This window comes from Amia ocellicauda, chromosome 17, assembly GCF_036373705.1.
Source record: "Amia ocellicauda isolate fAmiCal2 chromosome 17, fAmiCal2.hap1, whole genome shotgun sequence".
NCBI lineage: Eukaryota > Metazoa > Chordata > Actinopteri > Amiiformes > Amiidae > Amia > Amia ocellicauda.
This window is the reverse complement of record NC_089866.1, coordinates 14661601-14683518: the sequence shown is the minus strand read 5'-3', so window position 1 is coordinate 14683518 and position 21918 is coordinate 14661601. Positions and strand designations below refer to the sequence as shown.

At 48.9% G+C, this 21918-nt stretch overlaps 2 protein-coding genes across 3 annotated transcripts; both read right to left on the bottom strand.

The window, feature by feature from the left end:
- Window positions 1-880: 880 nt before the first annotated feature.
- Window positions 881-8029, bottom strand: slc5a1 (solute carrier family 5 member 1). Its single transcript, XM_066688896.1, has 15 exons — window positions 7716-8029; window positions 7142-7213; window positions 5930-6034; window positions 5688-5747; window positions 5439-5543; window positions 5217-5322; window positions 4439-4519; window positions 3963-4183; window positions 3673-3808; window positions 3357-3464; window positions 3028-3178; window positions 2498-2666; window positions 2171-2386; window positions 1784-1889; window positions 881-1690 (listed from the first exon to the last, which is right to left on the bottom strand). The coding sequence occupies exons 1-15, from the start codon at window positions 7836-7838 to the stop codon at window positions 1476-1478; spliced, it is 1974 nt and encodes a 657-aa protein (XP_066544993.1). The 5' UTR covers window positions 7839-8029; the 3' UTR covers window positions 881-1475.
- Window positions 8030-12971: 4942 nt separating this feature from the next.
- On the bottom strand, window positions 12972-21156 carry ywhah (tyrosine 3-monooxygenase/tryptophan 5-monooxygenase activation protein, eta polypeptide). 2 transcript variants are annotated; one of them, XM_066688901.1, is made up of 3 exons: window positions 21075-21156; window positions 20556-20769; window positions 12972-15838 (listed from the first exon to the last, which is right to left on the bottom strand). In XM_066688901.1, exons 2-3 carry the CDS (start codon window positions 20640-20642, stop codon window positions 15182-15184), a joined length of 744 nt encoding a protein of 247 aa, XP_066544998.1. In that variant the 5' UTR covers window positions 20643-20769; window positions 21075-21156; the 3' UTR covers window positions 12972-15181. The 2 variants fall into 2 exon arrangements, with proteins under 2 accessions (XP_066544998.1, XP_066544997.1); XM_066688900.1 differs by lacking the exon at window positions 21075-21156 and having other exon boundaries at window positions 20556-20994.
- Window positions 21157-21918: the final 762 nt, after the last annotated feature.

Sequence of the window (21918 nt, the reverse complement as noted above, 5' to 3'; positions counted from 1 at the left end):
TAGTGTAGCATGGATTTATCACTCTACTGGGCGCAGTCATATTGCAGAGCGCAGAGTTACTGACAACGTTAAATAAAAGAGTGTTTACAGAATGTAGGATAAGGATACTTGTAGGGAATGGACAAAGCTTATGTGTTTCTGACTAAGTTTAGTAGCGCAAAGCTGTTACTTTAGAAGTGATGTTCGGATAAAAAAAAAATAGAATAAAAGCTTTAGGAGTTTTTAGTAGTAGTAAATAATAATGATAATATGAAAAAGGTGTTTACAGAATAGAGGCCCTCGATGGCCTTGCAGACTAGTTAAAGTAATTTAATTCACAATTAAGAAATCAACAAATTGTACTTTGATTAATTCAAAAATAAAATACTAATATCATGTGCTGTTACAACAGGGGCTAAGAACAGTGCAATACAATAGCACAGTGCTGTTACAACATCGCCTGCCAGTCCAGTACAGTGGAATAGTTTTTACAATAGAGAATTGTACCAACAAGGGGCTGCAGTGACAGACAGCACAGTACAATAGGGCACTACACCAGAGAACAGGGAAAATAGATTGAACAGGAGAAGTCCACTCTTGCAGGCAGGTTGGGAACCAGGTTTGAATAAAAAAATAATCGTTGGGCTTAGTCCTTGCTTACAAAGAAGTTTGTGGACAAGTTTTCCATAAAAACAAAAGACCTCTGAAACAAAGGCTGTGGGGTCTCTTGCCCTGAGGAGAGCGTGGCATGCCCTATATACACACATTTACCCATACACACACATACACACACACACACATACAAACTCACACTCACACACGCACTCACACACACACACTCACACTGATATATTCACAAACTCACTCACACATAAACATTTGTCTAAGAAACCACAGTGACTCATTTGGGTATATTTACTGATTACAGACTTCAGAGGAAATCATTGCAGGAATGAGGAAGCTGCTGTTTACTAGACCTTGATTCGTCTGTACTGGCCAGTGTGTTTTGACTGAAGAATGCTGGACACACACACACACAAACTCCTGTCGACAGTATTATTATTATTATTATTATTATTATTATTATTATTATTATTATTATTATTATTATGAAAACAATACACCCTTCCAAGAAATCAGTTTAACAGTTAAAATACTACACATCACTACACTGTACTACATTACACATTACTACCCTGTACTACACTACACTGCACTGCTCTACACATTGCTCTACACTACACTACACTGCAGGGCACAGCAGAGTGTCTGAGAGCAGTGTTGTGGATCAGCCCAGTGTAAGCTGAGGATTTTAACCCTGCTGTGGTACCATGGGGTCTCTGTGACCCCACCCCAATGGTACCAGAGCAGGGTTAATTGAATCAGGTCGTATGAAGCTGCTGTGTGACATTTCAGCGCCTCTGTTTCCCGCTTTAGTCAGAATTACATTCAACAGCTGCATGACAGTACAGTACAGTGTGTTACAGTCAGAGGATCTAGGCGTAGAACCCATGGAAGAAGACAGCCACGGTGAGCAGCACGATGCCATTGGCGTTGACAACATTGCGCCACAGCGGGTGCTCTGAGGTGTCAGTCAGCTTCTTCTGCAGCTCCGCCTGCTCCTCCTCGCTCAGCTTGGGGGCAGAGCCCTGATCGAACCCGCAGAACCAATTAATGGCCTTCCTGCAGCAGCCCGGCTCCTCATGCGGCTCTGAGACATAAACACACTGTTACACACACACTCACTGTGTCACTCACTACCTCAAAACACACACACAAACCACACTCTCAGACTTCTCCTCACCCTCCACCCCAGTGCTCTCCTGGTCTTGTGTGTTTGTCCAGTCATCCACCTCCAGATCTACCCTCTCCTCTGTGTTGTTCCTCAGACTCCAGCATAGCCGGTACAGCTGAGAGATGGAGGGAGGGGTTGGGGGGGTGGAGAGGGAGAAAGAGAGAGAGAGAAGAAGGGAGAGGGAGAGGTTGGTGTTAAGGTAAACATTTAATGGACCAGGTTAGGGTAAAAGGTTAAGGGTCATCTTAGCCTGTGGGCAATGGTTAAGGCAAGAGTAAAGAGTCAAGGTAGGGTTAGGCTGGCTGAGGGCCAACATTAAGGGGAAAGGGGTACTGAGGTCAAGGGAAGGGGAGATATTCAAAGGTCAGGGGTCAAGAGATTGGGGGTTGCACTCACATGCTTGTCGTCAATGGGCTTGGTGGCCAGGGAGATGCCCAGCACCAGGATGCAGGAGATGCCAAACAGGATAAGTGCAAAGTAGAGGTAGTGGACACCACAGATGATTTTAGGACAGTTGCTGGGGGTGACACAGCTGCCCGTCCCGTAAGCAAACTCTGCAATCATCCTGGCCAGGCCGATAAACAGACCCACCAGCAGCCCGTAGAATGCCCCCTGGACACACATGCACACAGACACACAGAAACAGACAGACAGAGTATCAGCATGTCAGTATATCAGTGTGTCAGTGTCCGAGGTCAGAGGTCGGAGGTCAGTGGGGGTTACCTGCTCGTTGACCCTCTTGCAGAAGATGCCCAGCAGGAAGACGGCGGTGATGGGGGGGCCCAGATAGCTGGTGATGGACTGGATGTAGTCGAACAGCTGGCCACTTTTGGATGACTGTATAATGGGGATCCAGGCAATACTGACCCCAATCAGAGCCAGGATGAACACCCTGGGAGGAGAGAGAGGAAGGAAGAGAGGGATGGAGAGATTATAATAAAAATAAAAGTGTGTCCATCTCTCTCTCTGTGTGTCTCACTGTCTCTCTGACTCTCTCCCTCCCCATCTGAAATTCAAATTCAAAACAAACTTTATTGGCATGACATGTTCACACATGTATCACCAAAGTAATTATAGATACTATAAAAAAATCAATAAAGTAATGAAAGGATTAAATAGCTTTACAAAAAAATGAAAAATGTCAGGTTATTTACAGTTTTAGACACAATCTACATGGTTAATGGGCCGTGTTGGTGATCTCCCACCCCCTGCCTCTCTCTCTCTCCCCTCCCCCCCCCCCACTCTCTCAGTACCGCCCGGCAATCATGAGTTCCTTCTCCGAGGCCTGGCTCCGAATCTTGGTGTAGATGTCCATGGTGAACAGAGTGCTGGCGCTGTTGAAGATGGAGGTCAGGGAGCTCATCAGAGACGCCAGCATCACCGAGAGCATCAACCCCCGCAGCCCTGCACACACAGAGAGAGGGAGAGAGAGAGGGAGGGAGGAAAGAGAGAGGGAGGAGATCTCGCATAAATGTAAGTTTTCTTCTGGATCCAGTTGGAAAATATTGCACACTGGAGATATTGCTGCTGGTGGGGGGCGGGTGGGGTATGTGTGTATGTGGGGGCGGGCAGTAGGACTCACCGTTGGGCATCAGATCGACGACCATCCGGGGGTATGCCACGTTACTGCAGCCCACCGATGTCCCGCAGTACTTAGTGCACAGCTCAGGAACGACGCAGGCCACCACGTCTACAGCACGGAGAGAAAGAGGGAGGGAGAGAGAGGGGGAGAGGGAAGGAGAAGGATGGGAGTGGAGGAGAGAGGGAGAGGGAACAGAAGGATGTAAGTACTGATTAATCACTACTAATCATGGTACAGAGAGAGATTCATGAGAGAACTGCTCTGACTCCCTGTCTTGCTCCCCTTCCCCCTCCCTCCCTCTCTCTCTCTCTCTGACCTGTGTAGAGGATCCGGCTCATCATGCCAGGGAACACCATGAGGAACATTGGCAGCAGCTTGAGGTAGCCACACAGGATGCACCCCGCTTTCACATGTGACAGGTTCTTGGCAGAGAGACAGCGCTGCACTATCACCTGAGAGAGAGAGAGGCAGGGAGAGGAAGAGGGGAAGGGAAGGCCAGTGTGAAAAGAGCTTGGCTTTGTTTTGGACACAAACCACTGCCCCACTCTCCCTCTCCTCTCCCTCTCTCGGCCACTGTGTCCCACTCCCTTCCCAGCAGCAGGGTACCTGGTCAGTGCACCAGTACCAGATGCCCAGGATGGTCAGTCCGAACACCAGGCCGGGCCAGGGCATGTCTCCTGTCAGCGGGTCTCGGAAGATGTGGAAGGAGTCGGGGCTGGGGGTGTAGCAGCGGGCACTGATATTCAGGCCAGGCCAGGTGACTACGGAGGGCTTGGCCTGCATGTATTTCTCCACAAACGCATCGTACCCCCCCACTGCGTTAAAGCCTGCAGAGAGGAGCGGGAGGAGAATGAGAGAGAGGGAGACACATGCACACACAAACTGTGAGAGTCAGAGATACGGAGAGAGAGACAGAAAGAATCGTTTTGATTATTAGAGTGGTACACTAATAATAAAAATAATCATCATCATCAAAATGACAGTGAAGAGGAGGAGGACTGAGGAAGAGGAGGAGAGAAGAAGGGAGGAGGAGGAGGAGGAGTGTGGAGAAGCGGGGAAGAGGAGGAGGAGACAGCACTCACCGAAGCCCATAAGGATGAAGGAGCCGACCACCATGATGATCGTCTGCAGTGTGTCGGTGTAAATCACTGCAGCCAAGCCCCCTAAAAACACACACGCTGTCACTAAACACAAACACTACACGAAAACTACAAACACACCCTGTAATTGTACACTACACACACACACACACACACACACACACACACTAGGATTCGTTGCAGCCAAATACAATTACACTCACATTCACTTAGTCAATAATCCACACACTCACATTGTCAATAAGACACACACAGAGCACTTTATATTGCAGGAAACTCAGGGTGGGGGTGTAGATGGGGGGTTGGGGGGTGTCACAGCTCCTCTTGTCCTTTTGCTTTGTTTTGATTATATAAAATGCCTACTGCACCCCCCCTCAACACACACACGCTGCCATTAGAGTAAGGAGATTGTTGATTGCCAATTTCTGTATCTTTTATTGCTGTTATTACTGAGGGGAAATCAGGATAAGAAGAGAGAAAGAATGAGGACTTTCTCCCTCTAACCTTTTCACCATGGGCTGAGACAAGTGTGTATGTGTGGATGTGACACACAGCTTAACGAGCAAACACACACACACAGTGACATACAGGCTGAAAGACCGCCACAGATATGTAACCTGACAAACACACATAAACACACACATACAGGCTGAAAAACTCACATACACACTCACACTCACAGACTGGTGGACAGAGGGACAGAGTGACGCAGAGACACACACAGACAGATAGACAGAGGCAGATGGACAGGCAGACAGACCAGTCACGGTGTACAGAGCTGTGATCATGAGCAGGAGCACCACCGCCACGTAAATGTCCAGACCCAGAGCCTGTTGGATAAAGATCGCCCCAGAAAACATGTCCGCCTGAGAGAGAGGGAGAGAGAGAGAAATTGTCAAAACATTCCACTTTCCCCTCTTCCCCTCCTCTCTTTCCCACCTTCCCCCACTCTCTCCCCTCTCCCTCCCACCCGGTCTCTCACCGAGATCTTGGTGAAGATGTAGAGCATCAGTGAGAGCACAGACAGATAGATTCGGATGCGCTGCCCCCCGAACCTCCTCTTCAGGTACTCCGGCATCGTCACCACCTGCAGCAACACAGCACAACTCAGTGACACAGCACAGCACAGCATCAGCAACACAACAACGCTACCAACCAAACACAAGAGTGGGCACTCAGATACACAGACACTCTCACACACTTTCACACATATTCTCACTCACACACTCACCCCGGCCTTGATGTAAATTGGCACGAACAACCAGCCCAGGATAATCACCATGACCAGAGCCTGTGGAGCACACAATACAACATGTCAGCAACACGCAACACAGAACACATCAGGCACACAATGTATCCCAACGACACTTTGGTTCTCCCTCTCCCCTCTCTCTAAAACCCCACACCTTCATCTCTCCCTCTCTCTCTCTGTCACACACCCTCCCTCGTCCCCCACTCTTTCTGTGCACTCACGTTCCACTCAAAGCCCCCAATGGCAATGCCTGCCGCTGCCCCCGTGCCCGCCAGCCCCACGAAGTGCCCGCTGCCGATGTTGCTGGCGAACAGGGATGCGCCGATCTGCGGGACAGAAATCAGAGTCACTCCACTTCCATTCACACCACTCCTACTCCACTCCAGAAGAAAGGGAGAGAGGGACAGAGAGAAAGAGACAGGGACGGAGAGAGAGAGAGAGAGGGATGGAAAGAGAGAGAGGGACTTGCCAAACCCCCCACCCCACTTGCTTGACATAAAGGGGGTTCACAACTCAGTCCCCCAATCCATGTCACTCAATCCCAGGTCAGGGGGGCTATGACTGCAGTTAAGAATTGATAAGCAGTGTCAGACTTCAAAGATAAACTCCCACTCGCACACTCAGCAACAGAGCAAGATTGCAAACGGTGCATATTAACTGCGATATACTGGAGCTTCCAGAGAATTTCCATATCTAGGAGTTATAAATAAATAATCAGCAAAATGCAGGGATCCAGTGACATCAGCACCTGAGCCCAGGGCCCGAGGCTAGGAGCAGAGAGCACTTCTGGGGGAAGCTGGCTGTGTTGGGGTACTGCACGTCTCTCCTGCAGTGTGCTGAGGGACAGGACACACCGAAGAGGGAGGAGGAAAGGCAAACTGAACTCCACATGTGGGATATTGATTCTTATGCACAGATCCAGAAATGATTAAAAGACCTCAGCTACTGAATAACCCCAGAGTGACACACCACAGTCAGGTAGTGGTGCTAAGATAGCGTGCTCAGAGTTCAGGTGTAATGACACCGGCCATAAATGGCTCCTCCTGGAAACCATTAGTGCAGTGGAGCAGAGATCAGTGTTGGCCAAGGTCTAACTTGCACACCTGAGAGCCCCACGTCATGGCCTCTCTCAGAGCCATCGCACCCCAAGCTGCTGCAGGGCTCTGTGTCCTGCAGGAAGCCATAATGTATGAATGCATGTATTTATCTGTTTGTTATTTGTTTGCTTGTTTGTTATTTGGTTTGTAATTGGCATTTTTATAATTTTTCTGCCACACACACATATGAAAACATATGCAGCATATACCGTGCTCACACTCTGAGCCCTGCGCTGTCTGTCTGTTGCATGCAGTAGAGGTGTATTGTTTTATTGCTGATGGCTGAAAAGGGTTCTTCACTGTGACATTATCTTTCATCCTCCCTCCCTCTCTTACCGGCCACCACACCATGCTGCGCCCCGCCAAGAAGAATCCCCCCACAGTGCCGCGGCTGGTGCTGAGCATCGCCTGCCAACGAGAGACCAATCAGATAATAAGACAGTTGGACAATCGGACAATCAGACAGTCAGATAATCAGACAATCAGACAATCCATGTTCATTCTACCTTTGAAAATGATTTGCTTAATTAGAACAAAAATACCTGTAATACACCGCACACCTGGAGTATACAGACTTTGCACACTGCATAGCTGGGGAATACATGGGGTATCTATTTTTACTTTTTCTCTTTCTCTCTGCATGTGTGAAGTGCTCTGTGGCAATTGTTTGGGATAGGTACTATACTAAATAAAAAATGATTGATTGATTGAATCAATCTATGCCAAGTGAACTGCATGCACACAATGACAACACAAGCACAACAGAGCACAACAGTACAGCACAGCACAACACAGCACTACAATACAGCACAACACTACAGCACAGCACAGCACTACAATACAGCACAGCTCTTTAGCACAGTGCAGCACTACAACACAGGACAGCACCACAGCACATCACAGAACTCACCCACAGCCCCACTACCAGGACCACGATAAAGTAGATAACGATGACAGAGATGTCCGCGGGGTTGTTGATGGCCAGCGTGCCATTGTCGGCCTGCGGCACGGCTGTGGTGACCTGAAGGTTCATGGCTCTGCCTGGTCAGCGATAAAAGAAACTGGACAGGTCCGCGGGAGCGCGTGGCTGGCGGAGAGTGTGTCTCTGAGTGTCTGAGAGTATCTGTGTGTGACGGAGAGAGTCTCAAAGTGTAAGTCTGAGTGTCAAAGTCTCGTTCTTACTCACGCTCTCCGACCTGCACTCTGCACACTCCCCACTTGCCTACTGAATTCATAAACTGCCCCACACTCAAACCCTGCCCAAGTAAAGTGTGTGTGTGTGTGTGTGTCGGAGGGGGGGGAGGCAGAGCCTGTTATTTCCTTAAAGTAACTCCTAACCTTGGCCATGCACACTTGCCCTACCCAGGTAAAATATGTATGTGTGTATGTGAGAGTCTGTGTTTGTGTGTGTGTGTGTGTGTGTGTGTGTGTGCAAATTTTCAGATCATCAGCCAAACAGGAAAAGTTGATTGGGGGAAATGCTGAAAAAGAAAGTGCACATTCTGTTGCTATGCAATCATAAAAACACAGATAAAAAGAGACATTTCCCAATAGAAATGGCCCAACAATAGAAAGTACCCAACAGAGGGAGCAGAAGAGAGAGAGAGAGAGAGAGAAAGAGAGAATGTGGGGTTAGCAAGTGAACAGGTATTTAAGGTCTCAAATCCAATTCAAACTCAAAACGAGCTTCATTGGTTTACACTGGTTTACACAAGGGTTGCCAAAGTGTTTACAGAGTAAAGAGAACTGAATAAATACAATAACAATAATTTTTCCTCCCTATTTTTCCCTCACTTTCTCCCTCTCTCACTCTCTTTCTGTGCAAGTTTCAGTCAGTGTGTGTGAGTCAGTGTGTGAGTGTCAGTCAGTGTGTGTTAGTGTTTAATGACCCGTGTGAGGCGTTAGTGTATGTTGTGCTGCTCTGCCCCCTGTGCCGCTCCAGTGCCGTCAGATACGCAGCAGGCTGTGTGGAAACGCTCGGTCCTCTTGTTGTCCAGCAGGGCCACAGTGCTTCTCCAGCCCTCGGTCACACCTGCTTAACCTCAAAGGCAGAGAGGCACACTCGATACAGCAGCACAGCACGGTAAATAACAGCCTCCCACAAGGCCACAGTACACAACACAGCACACCAGCCCTGTAAACATCTGGACAAAAATTGGTAAAGCTTTTTACTTATTATATTTCTTTATTTGTTATTCTATTAATTATGTTCTCTTCGCTGTATCTGTAAACGCTTTGGTGACGTTGCCAGTAGGTGGCACACTGGCACTTAAGTCACTTAAATGACTTGTGATACAATAGAGTAGAGCTTCTAGGAAACATTTCAAAAGCACAAATTGCAATAAATAATAAATAAATTATATACAAAGTGTGGTACAGGGCAGCCACAAAGTGTCACATGGGAAGAAACAATGTCACAGAAGAGGAGAAATCTCATAAAGGGTCGTAGCTCGTATTTGTCCCCTATGCGGTGTCACAGGACAGCCGATATGCATCCACATTATAGTTATCTAGCTATAGTTGCAGAGCTGTTGCACGTTTGGACAAAATACTTGTTACAATAGTTATTATTTACATATACAAGTTATTATTTACTGCCTCGTCTGCTGCTTTAGAGAAGCCTATCGACTTAACCTATCGCCAAAGTATAGGCCGACTGTACTGTAATACACTGTATTGCACTATAATACACGGCACTGTATTATAATATATATGACGGTCAACTTCTAAATCCGTTAGTGTGGAGTTTTCCCGTCTCTGCTGCCACACTGCACAGATCTGCTTTGTCATGCTGTACTGACAACAACCCTCCACACGGGGGCAGTGCCGCTGCTTAGGCGCAGGTCAGAGAACTTCAGACGCAGCGCGCTGGGAATGTACTGTATGTGCAAACAAGCATATGTATATAAGTAATTATTTTTATTATTATCTTCCATCCTTTTACAAAGTGTACAAAATTATTTATTTTATGGGATTAACTATAATAATAAAATATTTCTGAAACTACATGAGCTTTATTGACTAATAATAGAGGGGACAAGAGGACAGTGAGCGATACTGTCTGTCACCCTCCAGTGCGCAGCAGTGGGCCAAAATTAAACAGCCACAAATGACAGCTTTTCTCAATTGCTTAATCATAATTCCACAATTGAAACAGTACAACAATGTCATCAAATGAAACGCTCACCTTATCAGTATTTAAAAAACGGGTAAACAAATACTAAGGATGAGCTTCAATATGACATGAAATGCTAAATACCAGTCCCCTCCTGCTGCAGTCAACCTGAAACTGTGTTGCTGTAAATACTGTAAGCATGTTACCACACACACTGTTAGAGCAACAGAAAAGTTTTATTGTGGACCCATGCTCCTCATATTGTACAGCCAGCAATGTCAATTGACATATTGTGCATTATGTAACAAAACAGATAAACAATATTATATACTGAAGAACAGGAAAAACAAAGAACAGTAGAGATTTCTATTTGAATGTGACTTCAGGGACCCGCCATCCCCCTTCTCTGTTTGGACACAAGTTTTCGTTTCCCACCAGATCGAATGTTCTCCCTAACCTCGTCTGGCGTGACGCACCCCCCTGCAGTCTTCTGCTGCGATGGCTTCTCAGCCTGCGCTCATTGCATCCAGCAGGGATATTTGTTCACAAGGAGGGATTTCATACACTTCCATCTCCACGCTGAGAAGAACTCCTCAGTAGGGTCAGGAAGGGGGAGCAGGGTGGCAGAACTGAGACTGAGGGCAATTACACAATTTTCACCACATTCAGGAGGCAACTGATAGTTTGACTGGAAAAGTTGGTTCAGAGACTGTTCTGTTCACTGCCAGCCCCCCCTGCTCTCAGTTTTTGCTAGGGCTTGAGCGGAGGGAGGGGGCTGGTAAGAGAAGCCCCAGTGCTCTGGGTGTCAGGTGTCTGTCTGTCAATATTTTTAAGCCGCCGTTGAGGGCAGTAGTTTGTAACGCAGTCTTTCAGCTGGACTACAGCACTGCTCTAATTTCATTATTATATGTTTCACTGTAAAAGGGAGGCCCTGAGAATGAAAGACACTACATAAATAAAATAAGTTAACTGAAATTAGACTTTCTCTCCATCTCTCTGTCACACTCCCCCCTTCCCTCCCTCCATTCCTCTCTCTGTCTCACAGCCTCTTTCTTTCTCACAGTCCTCCATCACTCCTTCCATCCATCCCTCTCCACTCCTCTCTCACTCTCCCCCTCCCTTTCTCTCTCTCTTTCTCCACCTCCCTGCTTCTCTCTCCATCTCTCTCTCCATGCCTGCCTGCCATTCTCAAACACGTATCTATAGCAACTGTCTCTGATGACATCACCCCATATCCATAGAAACCGTTCCCTCTGAGCGGCAACATGACATCATGTGGTTACCCTGGTGACGGTCTCCAGAGTAATGATGTAATGAAGGTAGGGTGGGATCTGCGTTCCTTTCTTGACCAATCAAGGTGCAGAGAAGGTGACAGCTGGGATGGGAGGGTGTGCCATTCCTGGGGATGAGGTCGTTTTAAAGTTTAAACAGCCTGCAGTGTTACACCCCCACACCCCCCCAGGAGAGACTGTGATTCTCCGGGAGCCTGTCTGCCTGTCTGGGACTCACTGACGCTGTGTGTATGTGTGCAGCGCTGTGTACTAGTGTTCGAAACACCTTGTATGTTGCCTTGGATTGAGGAGTTATTGATAATAATAACCTCACACTACAGATACTTATACAAGGGAGGTGAAGGATACTGGGATACCTTTTCAGCATTTTACTGCAATATTAAGATCATTATATTACACAGTGCTAATATTGATCTGTGTCTGGCTGTGTGTGTGGGTGGGGGGGGCGAGGAAGGATAGGAGGGGAAAGGATGAGACAAAGGATCGAGAGGAAGAAGGAGTTGGAGAGAGGGAGCACAAAGTAGAGCAAGAGGTAGAGAACACATTAGAGAGTAATACAATACACTGTTGCCATGCCAATAAAGGGAATTTAATTGAATTGAATTGAGAGAGAGAGAGAGAGAGAGAGAGAGAGAGAGAGAGAGAGAGAGAGAGAGAGAGAGAGAGGGAGCGAAACACCGAAACACAAACCCTGATTTCTGGGTGTGTTACACAGAGGCTGGGCTGTGACTTGCATGCTTTCACCCAAAACACATGCATTATTATCGGTTATCAGGGAGGGGTTGGGAGACAGCGATACCCCCTGGGAAAAAAGCCCTGCCCCCCACACCTTCAGTCAACACTGCAGCAGGGTCAGTTTGTCTTGAGTCATGAGCAAATACCAGAGGACCTGGGGGGGGGACAGGAACAACAGCAACAGTGATTCGAGCAGCAGGGACACAACACACACTTCTCACGGCCCCCCACATCCAGCTGCTCCCTTTCCTGGCTCCGCAGGTGTAGGTTTTAGACTTGGGGGGGATGGCATGTAAATCACAGGTGCCAGGTCTTCAGAGTGGGGGGGTGACAGAAGCGTACAGAGCAGGGACATTCTCACGGCCTGGGCCCTGACTCGGGGTGGGGGTGGCCTTGAAATGAACTGTTGTCCTGCCAGAATCTCGCCATGATATACTCTGCTGACACACTCACTCACACACACACTCTCCCACACACACACAGACACTGTAGCTCAGAGCCCCAGAGCCCTACCTGTGTGGGGACAGTGTGGAGATGGAAGGAGGCCTGTCGTCGTCTCCATGCTGTTTGCCATGTGCTCGTTCTCCCACTACTTCCTGGTGGGAAGCACCTCCAAAAAAGAAATGGAGGGATGAGGGAGGGGGGGAGTAGAAATGGTCATGTGATTTACTGGAGGAAAGCACAGCATAGTGAAGATCTCTGAAAGCCTAGGACAGTTCCGAAGTGTTCCATCTGCTCAAAAATGACTCTGTGACAGTTTGGCGAGCTGAGCCGGTTAGGTATCTGGGATCCAAGTGGGTCAGCACCGCAGCCTGCACACTGTGGCCCTCCTGCACTGAGAGCACGGGCCATACAGGGAACATACCTGTACTTACACTGTGCTGTTTTATCCTGTACTCTACTGTGCTCTAGAAACCTGCTCCCAATGTGTTGCAATGTGGCACATTGCGAGGCAGCCCCTGTGGCCCTGTGGGAGACTGGAGACACACGCAGACACCCAATGAAGCACACCGCAGCCCCACAGCACAGTACACCTGGAGAAGCCTTTATTTCAGCCCAGCCAACCCAACACCATTCCCATCACTGCTTTGATTGGTTGTTTTTGTTAGATTTTGTTTTTATAACCCTAATTTTGGCATTCAGACCCAAGTTCACTTCTCATCAGGTCTAACAGAGTCTGGTCAAAGAAACTCTGCAAGCAACCAACTGATCAGCAAATTTCTTCAAATAAATAAATCAATAAATACAAATAAAAGATAACAGTAGAAATCACTTAAAATGTTCAGTTAAACAATAAGATTTATATCTCAGACGCGTCTCACAAGCGCCTCAGCAAAGGCAACGGGTGTGTCAAACAGATGCCTGTGACACCGAAAATTCACATCACGTACACATGGCAACAAAATAAAACAGTAAAAGAATTGTCTGGTTAATGTTACAGCGTTACAGTCAGTCTGTAAACAGACACAAGGTTCTGCTCTCAGTACAGTCACATTCCTGATTCCACAGGCTTGATAACCAGGTTTAATTACAAAACCCTTTGATTAGAATCATTATTTTCGTTTGCAATGCAAAGCATTAAACCAGCTTTTCCTCTTGCAGCCTGATTCCTCACTTAATTCCCTTAATAACAGATGTGGAATATAGGAACACTGTTATTTTCATTAGATTAATATTATCATTATACTGTCTTGTTTTTTTATTTCATTTTGTATTGATCATCTAAACAATATGCTTCACTTGGAAACATGTCAGCTATTTCAGAACAGTTCATATGCAACTATGTTAAGGAGAAAAAAGAAAATATATATAGAATAAACAGCTTTAAATGCCAGTTCTTGACTTTCACTTGTTTTCTTCCATCTGCTTACCTATTTATGACGCATGCCGTCAGGACGTCAACTGTTTGACTGAGACTCTGTTCCCTTAACCTCTCTGTGAATGTAGCGCCAGAGCAAAGCACCACAGTGCCACCCCTCCTGCCCAGTCAACCCGCTTCTTCAGCCGGCCCGGGCTCTGGCTCCTCTGAGGGTCACAGTGGTGACGTGTGTAGCTGTGTGTGTGTGTGTGTGTGTGTGTCTGCAAGTCTGTCTACATGTGAGTTTCTGTGTATATGGGTGTCTCTACATGTGTCATTTGTGCCATTATGCAACTGCCCTTGAGGAGGCGAGCCACAGACGCAAACAACAACAGCAAAACAATGCTGTAGCTGTGAAAGCAAAGAAACACACACAAAAACACACACTCACACATTCAGACAGACACTCATATGACACAGGACTTGTACGGAGCTGGGGGGAAGAGAGGAGGAGAGACAGGAGGCCTCATCCTCTTGGGAATCCATAAAGAGGTAAGCAGGAGCGTTTCATGTATTCATTAATTTATTATTTCTGTACTGATTTTAACATATATACTCCACAGAGAAACTGAAAACAGTCCCATCCATAGAAACCTCTCTGAGTGTGTACGTTGCCATGCCCTGTAGCGTTTATATACGAGTAGAAATATACACCGACTATCCGTGTGTGTAAATGTGTGTATACGTATACATACAGGCATGTGAAAAGCTCGAGGCCCGTTTTAAAAATGCCAACACACACCCATCACTTGCAATGAAGACAATATTATTACTTGAGATAAATGTTTGTACTCAGACCAGTGGACAGCAGTTGAACCAGCTCAGGGGACAGTAGATATAGTCAGTGACAGGCTGAGTAGCATGGAGACAGAGGGAGGGGAAGGGGAGGAGTGATGGGGGGACAGGGAGGATATGGATCGGGGGAACAGAAGGAGAGGAGGAGAAGGGACGGGGGCATTGTGTGAACGTAGGGGGGGTACAGATCTCTCATCGCGGGATTTTTTGAAGAAGCAATCTGGGAACAGAGGGTGTAGTTTATTGATTAGATGGGGAGGGGACAGGACACAGAGGACAGGGGAGGATTGTCAGACAAGGGCTGGAGGAGAGGGGAAGGATGGAGAAGGAGAAGGAAGAGGTGGAGGGGAAAGGGAAAAAGACAAAGAGGAGACGGGACAGTTAAGGATGGGGCGAGGGGGTCGGGGGATAGAAGCAGCAGCAGCCAGCATTATTGGCGGGCGGGGGATGGGGGGGTGGGTGGTGTAGCAGCAGGAGTTGGGTACAGCAGGGGCAGGGGGAGGATCCTTCGCTCGCTCGTGCGCTTGCTGCTCTTTCCCCACCTCCTCCTCCTCCGCCTCCTCCCTCCCTCTTCCCTCTCCTCAGTTGTTGGCCTCGCCTGCCTCCTCATCCTGCTGGTCGCTGGTCCACAGGGTCAGATTATCTCGCAGCAGCTGCATGATGAGGGTGGAGTCCTTGTAGGAGTCCTCGTTCAGAGTGTCCAGCTCGGCGATGGCGTCGTCGAACGCTTGCTTGGCCAGGTGGCAGGCCTGCTCAGGCGCGTTCTGGATCTCGTAGTAGAAGACGGAGAAGTTGAGGGCCAGGCCCAGGCGGATGGGGTGGGTGGGCTGCATGTGCTCCTTGCTGATCTCGAAGGCCTCCTTGTAGGAGCCCTCGGAAGACTCCACCACAGCCGCCCGCTTCTCCCCCGTGGCCACCTCCGCCAGGTACCGGTAGTAATCGCCCTTCATCTTCAGGTAGAACACCTTGCTTTCGAACTGCGAGTCGTTGCAGTTCTTGATGAGGAACTTGTCCAGCAGGGAGAGGACGTCGCTGCACACCGTCTCCAGCTCTTTCTCGATCTTCTCCCGGTACGCGCGCACCATCTCCAGCTTCTTCTCGTTGCCGTCCGCCGAGGTCTTCTGCTCGATGCTGCTGATGACGCGCCAGGACGAGCGCCGCGCCCCCACCACGTTCTTGTAGGCCACCGACAGCAGGTTGCGGTCCTCGTTGGACAGCGGCTCATTCAACTCCGTCACCTGCGTGGGAGAGAGAGGAGAGAGGGAAGAGGGGCAGAGAGAGGAAGAGAGGGAGAGAGAGGGGAGAGAGGGAGAGAATATGTTATTCACAGTTTCTCCTGGGCGTAAAATATCTAAACACTGAACTGCCTCTCTGGAGGCATGAGAGCGGGCAGGAGGGGCCCAGGCATCATGGCAGCGCTGTGACACAGGGAACACAGCGATATGAGGTTATGGTGACACGCTTTGTAGATACTGTCAAAGCACTGTAAAATGTGGTTATGAAACAACATAAAGGAGACTGCATTCTAGACAAAAACAACAACTAAAACCAACAACTAAGGTATTAAAATACAGAGCATTTACAATGTATTTAACTTAAAAAAAATAAAGAAAAACTAAATCAAAGTAAATATACTGTACTATGGCATTTTCCAATCCTTTAGAGCTCAGGACACAGTAGCACCTGCCCCCTGACCTGCACTCTCCACCTTTTAATGAACTGGAAGATAAACCTCTGCTCTTAGTGATGGGCACAGCAGGACTGTGCTGGGTGGGGGTAGACGACACTCAGAGACAGTAGGGGGCTGAGACCACGGCACATTCGGGGGGGCGGTCGGACGACACTGCGCTCTGGGGCGACTCGTTTCTGGCATGATTTTTCTCTCAGGTCGTTTTTTTTGTCAGAAGCAAAAACCCAAGCAGACTACAGGCTCCCAGCCAGGCCGCAGTGAGCAACGGCCAACCGTTACCTGAGCGCTCTGTGTACCGCGCCCGGCATGGATCGCTTTACAAGCCCAGTCACCCGATATGGACAGGCTAGCGTCAGAGTATGGGAAGCAGGTCTTGGGTTCTCACCGCTGGGACAGGCCAGGGAGTCGCCTGCCAAAAACCGCTGGCTAAAATAGTATCTTGTAAAAATAACCTCGCTCCCCACCATCCCCCATCCCTCCTGGTGTCAGTCCGGGGGGTGAAATGCATCATAGGCTGCGACAACGCTCAAAAGGCTGCTGTTATGTAAGATGTGGGGTGAGGAGAGGAGAGGAGAGGAGAGGAGAGAGGACTGAGAGGAAAGAAGGAATGCTCTTATAGTGAGCCTTAAAGACAACCTTGAGAGCAGCACCCACTCATCAACTCCCCTCACTGACTCTCTGTGCCTGGCCACCCCAGACCCACTTGCCCGTCTGACACCTGAGGACTGCATTAAATCACAACCTGCTCCGCCCACAGCTGTCAGCCACCTCCAGAACCTACACCTGAACTGCACAGCTGGAGGAGGAGTCTCTCTAGCCCACAATCCAGATCCAACACAATCTCTGCACTGTGAGTGAGTGTGTGAGTCTGTGAGTGTATGTAGCAGTGGTAGTTAATGCCGAGTGTGTCCTGTAGGTGTAGTAGTTGCAGTAGTTAATGCTGAGTGTATCCTGTAGGTGTAGTAGTTGCAGTAGTTAATGCTGAGTGTATCCTGTAGGTGTAGTAGTTAATCTGGTATTATCCAAGGGTGATGGTGAAGGGGTGATGCGTGTGGAACAGTGTGATGCACTCCTGCAGGGCCAGGCCACACCTCTGGAGAACGGTTGTTGTGTGGGGTTGGCTTCTCGGCCTCTCTGGGCTGCTATATGTTGCCCCCAGCCCTGATCATCCCTTTGCTCTTGGGGATTTCACTTTATTGAAGTGAACCAACAATGCATCTTGGATGAAGGTCTGAGCAGCTACCGCATCCAGACACAAGCTCTCCCACAATGCTGAAGGTGACTCACTCTCACAAGGCACTGTGTCATTGTGGCTTTTTACATATAGACTTTTTTCACTTCTCAAAAAACAAATAACAAAAAAAAAAAGCATTAGTAACTATGAACAATAATTTGACTGGTAAAACGGAAACTAACTCCGCTGGCAGTCTGATAATTGTCAAAACACGCAGATCTCCAATGTTTCCGTTTTTTTAATTATTATTCCACTCAAGATGCCTCCCAGTTTGAGAAAGTTTTAATGTGCTCATGTATCAGCCAGCACCAGGTGCTGATCCTGCTGACATTCAGCATTTCTGCGTGGGGCTCCGTGAGTCCAGGTACAAGAGCCAGGCACCCGCCCCTGCTCTGAAATTACGCCATCATTCCACAATGCAGGCGGAGTGAAGCCTATGGGAGTGCAGTGTGAAAGGGTCAGGCTGTGCCCGCCGTGGTTCCCCTGGCAGGCCCCTCGCCCCTATGCGAGAGATCAGCCCAGAGCGCTTGGCACACAGGAGAAACAAGAATGTACAGATAGCGATATGAACTTCTGTGATAATACTGAGGATAGCGCCAGGCTCATCACAACAACACACAAACACACAGAACAGAAATGCCTTGGGCACGGAGGAAAAGAGAAACAGACTCCTTTGGATGTCAGAGACGGGTGCCAGAGGGCGTAAATCTGTGGGGCTCCGCGGCTTCAGGCCAGGTGCCAATGGCTACCTCCCCTCCAGGCCAGTATGACATGGAGATGGGAAAGTCTTTTCAAGCTGGACTGAGGTCATGGGGTTTCCCTGTCAGGCCTCTGTGTGCCCACTGTATAAGGATGTGAACTCACTGTCCCCCTGGACACAACCAGCATGCACAGGTGATATGGTGAAATATCTGCCGTGACACATGTATTCTTATCGTTCTTACGATTACTGTGGTTGTAGTTCGTCTTTGCCTTCACTGGTTTCAGGGCTGCACTATGGTGATTAAAGCTGCAGGCTCTGTGACCAACACCGCCCACAGCTCCACACCCGGGGCGGCTGACGGGAGACTGCAGCCTGACAGTGTGGCGGTGGGTGGGGTGGTGGTGTGATAGTAGGAGAGATGGGGTGTGACTATGCAGGCATGGGACAGGGAGAGTCAGCGTGAGTACGATTCTCACTCCGGCTCTCCAACAGCCGCAGAGTGGGTTAATTTCATAACTGGGCCTATATTTCACACTGTTCCAGCTATTTTTCTGATCCGTTGCCGGCACTGACCCAAGCCCTGTCCAGCCCGTCCCTGAGCATTGTGCCTGTCCACTACAGTGTGCTGTGCAAAGTGTCACTGCAGAGCGAGAGTGCAGCGGTCCAGGGGTGATGTTCAACAGCAGGTGTCCTGTATAGGGGAGCAGGCCTAGCCCCCAGGCTGCAGCCTCACACCCTGAATGGGTAATACTGCTGAGAGACTCTAATAATAATCATAATAATAATCGTCAAGAAACTGATTAAATAATTGGGCTGGTAATGGCGTAGCAGGCCAACACTTCTGGTTTAAAAGGGCAGTAGAACACCTGGTGCGCTGTGGTAATGCCCGCTGCGCAGAATGAATGGCGGTGGGGTTTATTCATGAAGGCTGTGCCCTGCCGTCCTGTACATGCCATGTCTTCTTGGTAACGGCAGCTGTTCATCTTAAAAAAATAAATTAAAAAAATACTCCCTGCATAATGACGCCGTAAAAGCAAGCTTGCTGGATCGGGAATTTCGTAACCCTAATGTTAAGATTTACAGATATATTTATTAACTTTTAATGAATACTTATTTCGTATAATGTGCATGTTCTTTACTCGTATTGTGCGCGGTGTGTGTAAGTGCTGGGTTGGCTGCAGCTCTGTCTGTGTCTCTGGCTTGCGGCAGTTCACGCCCAGCCCTGCTGAGCCAGGCTACTGTGCAGCTCCGCCGCCGCCGCCACCACACACGCCTGCCCGGGAGGAGGACATTGCTGGCACCGTCCTGCGCCCCCGCCGCGCCTTTCAGGTCTCCAATATCTCCACCGTTCATATTGCAGACACTTGTGTTGTCCTTAATATCATGCAGTTCAAGGAAATTCAAATCCAAATGTGTATGATGGATTATGCTAATATAATAACGATAAAATGCGTCTCGATTATGTATTACTGCATATGAAGACAAAGACGGGTATCCATCACGCATTGCCTATAATAAGAGATTAACCTATTCCAATCATGTATATGGTGCGCAGGGGGGGGGGGTGTTAAATAATAAAATACAATGACTACAGTTTTATACCCCCGTCGGGCGGAGGGGGTCACAGATTAGTATTCATATTAATTATGTGCGCAAAACGTGCGCAAAACGGGACGCGCCTCTTTGTCTGACAGCCACACCCAGCGCCTCTGCACAGTGACAGCCCAGCACAGCGCCTCTGCGCGCAGCATTGCGCCAACAAAGACAAAAGACACCAAATGATGCCCATTGTGAGGACCAGGACGTGCTTTTTTATCCCTACAAAGGACAAGCGTTCCTTATGCACCAAAACGCACCAGCCACCGCTTAGCGCCCGTCACTCATGCCCCTGTGTCTCGGGTTTGGTACAAATAACAGCCGCCATCGTCGTAGCAAAACAAATCTCTGAAGTTTTCTATTTTATTTTCTATTCGTTTATTTGAATGGGCAGCACGTCGTAGGTGTCAGCTACTGCAGACCGATGGCAAGGCATACATGATCGTGCAGTGATGACGGGACGCGCTGTAGCGGCACATCTCGCCCCGCCGGGCAGGGCTCCAGCTTGTGCCCCCGAACCAAAGAGCAGGGCAGCATGGCACCACTGCCCTTCACACCAACACAGCTGGCACGTCCGCAGCAAGCCATACAGACCATCTCTTTTTCATGGTACCTAGTCGACTAACCTGCATTAATCGCACCTTGGCTGTTCAGTCTGGTTCTCATGCTTACACACACGTTGGTCTGGGCTGGGTCTGCTTCACACTAATGTCATTAATAATAGTGACTCACCAGTTTCATCGCGGAAGCCATGTCGTCGTAGCGCTCCGCCTGCTCGGCCAGCCGGGCTCTCTGCACAAGCTGCTCCCTGTCCACCATGCTGGCGCCGCGCACCGCTCGCTCGCTGTCAGCCCTCGGACACGGCCTGGCCGCCTGCGTGCGGGAGAGAGGCAGAGCAACAGCCGCTTTCCAGCCGGTGTCTGTGTAACCCTGTGTGAGTGTCTCACTGGCCAACGCGAGGAGGGGGGAATAAATCCGTTCAATTAAAATCAAATCAAATGTCCAGTCTTTTTAAAATATACAAAAAATGACAGGAATTATATATCCTGACACGATCTGTAAGACTTGCGAAAGAAATATAATATACTGTGGCTCCTGGCTCCTGCCTGCTGCCTTTCTCTCTCTCTCTCTCTCTCTCTCTCTCTCTCTCTCTCTCCCAGCCAAGCCTGCCTGCCTGCCTGCCTGCCTCTCTCTCTCTCTCTCTCTCTCTCTCTCTCTCTCTCTCTCTCTCTCTCTCTCCCTGAAAGCTACCTTAGCGCCTCTTCAGTCGCTGCTGCTGCTACTGCTTCCCACGGTGCTTCGCGCACTTTGCCGCAGTCGCGCAGGCGCACTCAAGTCCCCTCCAGCGAGGGGGGGAGTGGCGGTGGATGGAGGGGGGGGGTCGCTGCTATTTCAGGGTGACGTCACCTTCTATTAATAGCATCTCGCACAGTAGGCACGCACCTGCGCAGTGCGCCATGCTGCATTTTTCGGCGCAGCGGCGGATACGGATTGGGGAGGGAGAGGGGAACGGGGGAGGGGTGTCAGCTGCATTGAACCCAAATTGCAGCCGGTGCAATATCGATATCGATTGATCGTGACGGGACACGGGGAGGGAGGGGGGAGGGAGCAGCTTCTGTAACTACACACACACTGCTCTGTGCTCCCCAGATGTTGCTGTAAATGTACAGATTTACAGATGTTCTATTTAATGCACATGACACATGACACCCCCTTCACAGGAATGCACTACGCGTGTCACTTGTGTGTGTTGTCACCAGTATTGCATGTGTCTTTGTTTGTGTACTACATATGGATTGCTTTTAGTAAGTCTGCGTGTGTGCGGGTACATGTGTGCTGAGTGTACTGCTTGTGTGTGTTTGAGATGGGTGGGGAGTGTGTGTGTTTCAGGGTGAGGTCAGGGAGCATATCAGTCAGTTGGTTAGTTTGTCAGTTGGCTTGTCAGTCAGTTCACAAACACACGTACACAAATACACACACACGTATACACACACACAGACAAGTGTGCTGACCTAGTTAGTGTGTCTCCAGTTCTGCTCTAATAAATCTGCCCTGACTTCGGGAAGACAACACAGAAAGAGAGAGATCGGTATAG

Coding starts and splice junctions, on each gene's coding strand:
- slc5a1 (XM_066688896.1), bottom strand. CDS start 7,838: ATGAACCTTCAGGTCACCACAGCCGTGCCGCAGGCCGACAATGGCACG. Junction 5,748..5,929: donor TTGGGGGCTTTGAGTGGAAC/GTGAGTGCACAG, acceptor TGTGCTCCACAG/GCTCTGGTCATGGTGATTAT. Junction 3,465..3,672: donor GAGCCGGATCCTCTACACAG/GTCAGAGAGAGA, acceptor TCCGTGCTGTAG/ACGTGGTGGCCTGCGTCGTT.
- ywhah (XM_066688901.1), bottom strand. CDS start 20,642: ATGGTGGACAGGGAGCAGCTTGTGCAGAGAGCCCGGCTGGCCGAGCAG. Junction 15,839..20,555: donor TGGCTTCCGCGATGAAACTG/GTGAGTCACTAT, acceptor TCTCCCACGCAG/GTGACGGAGTTGAATGAGCC.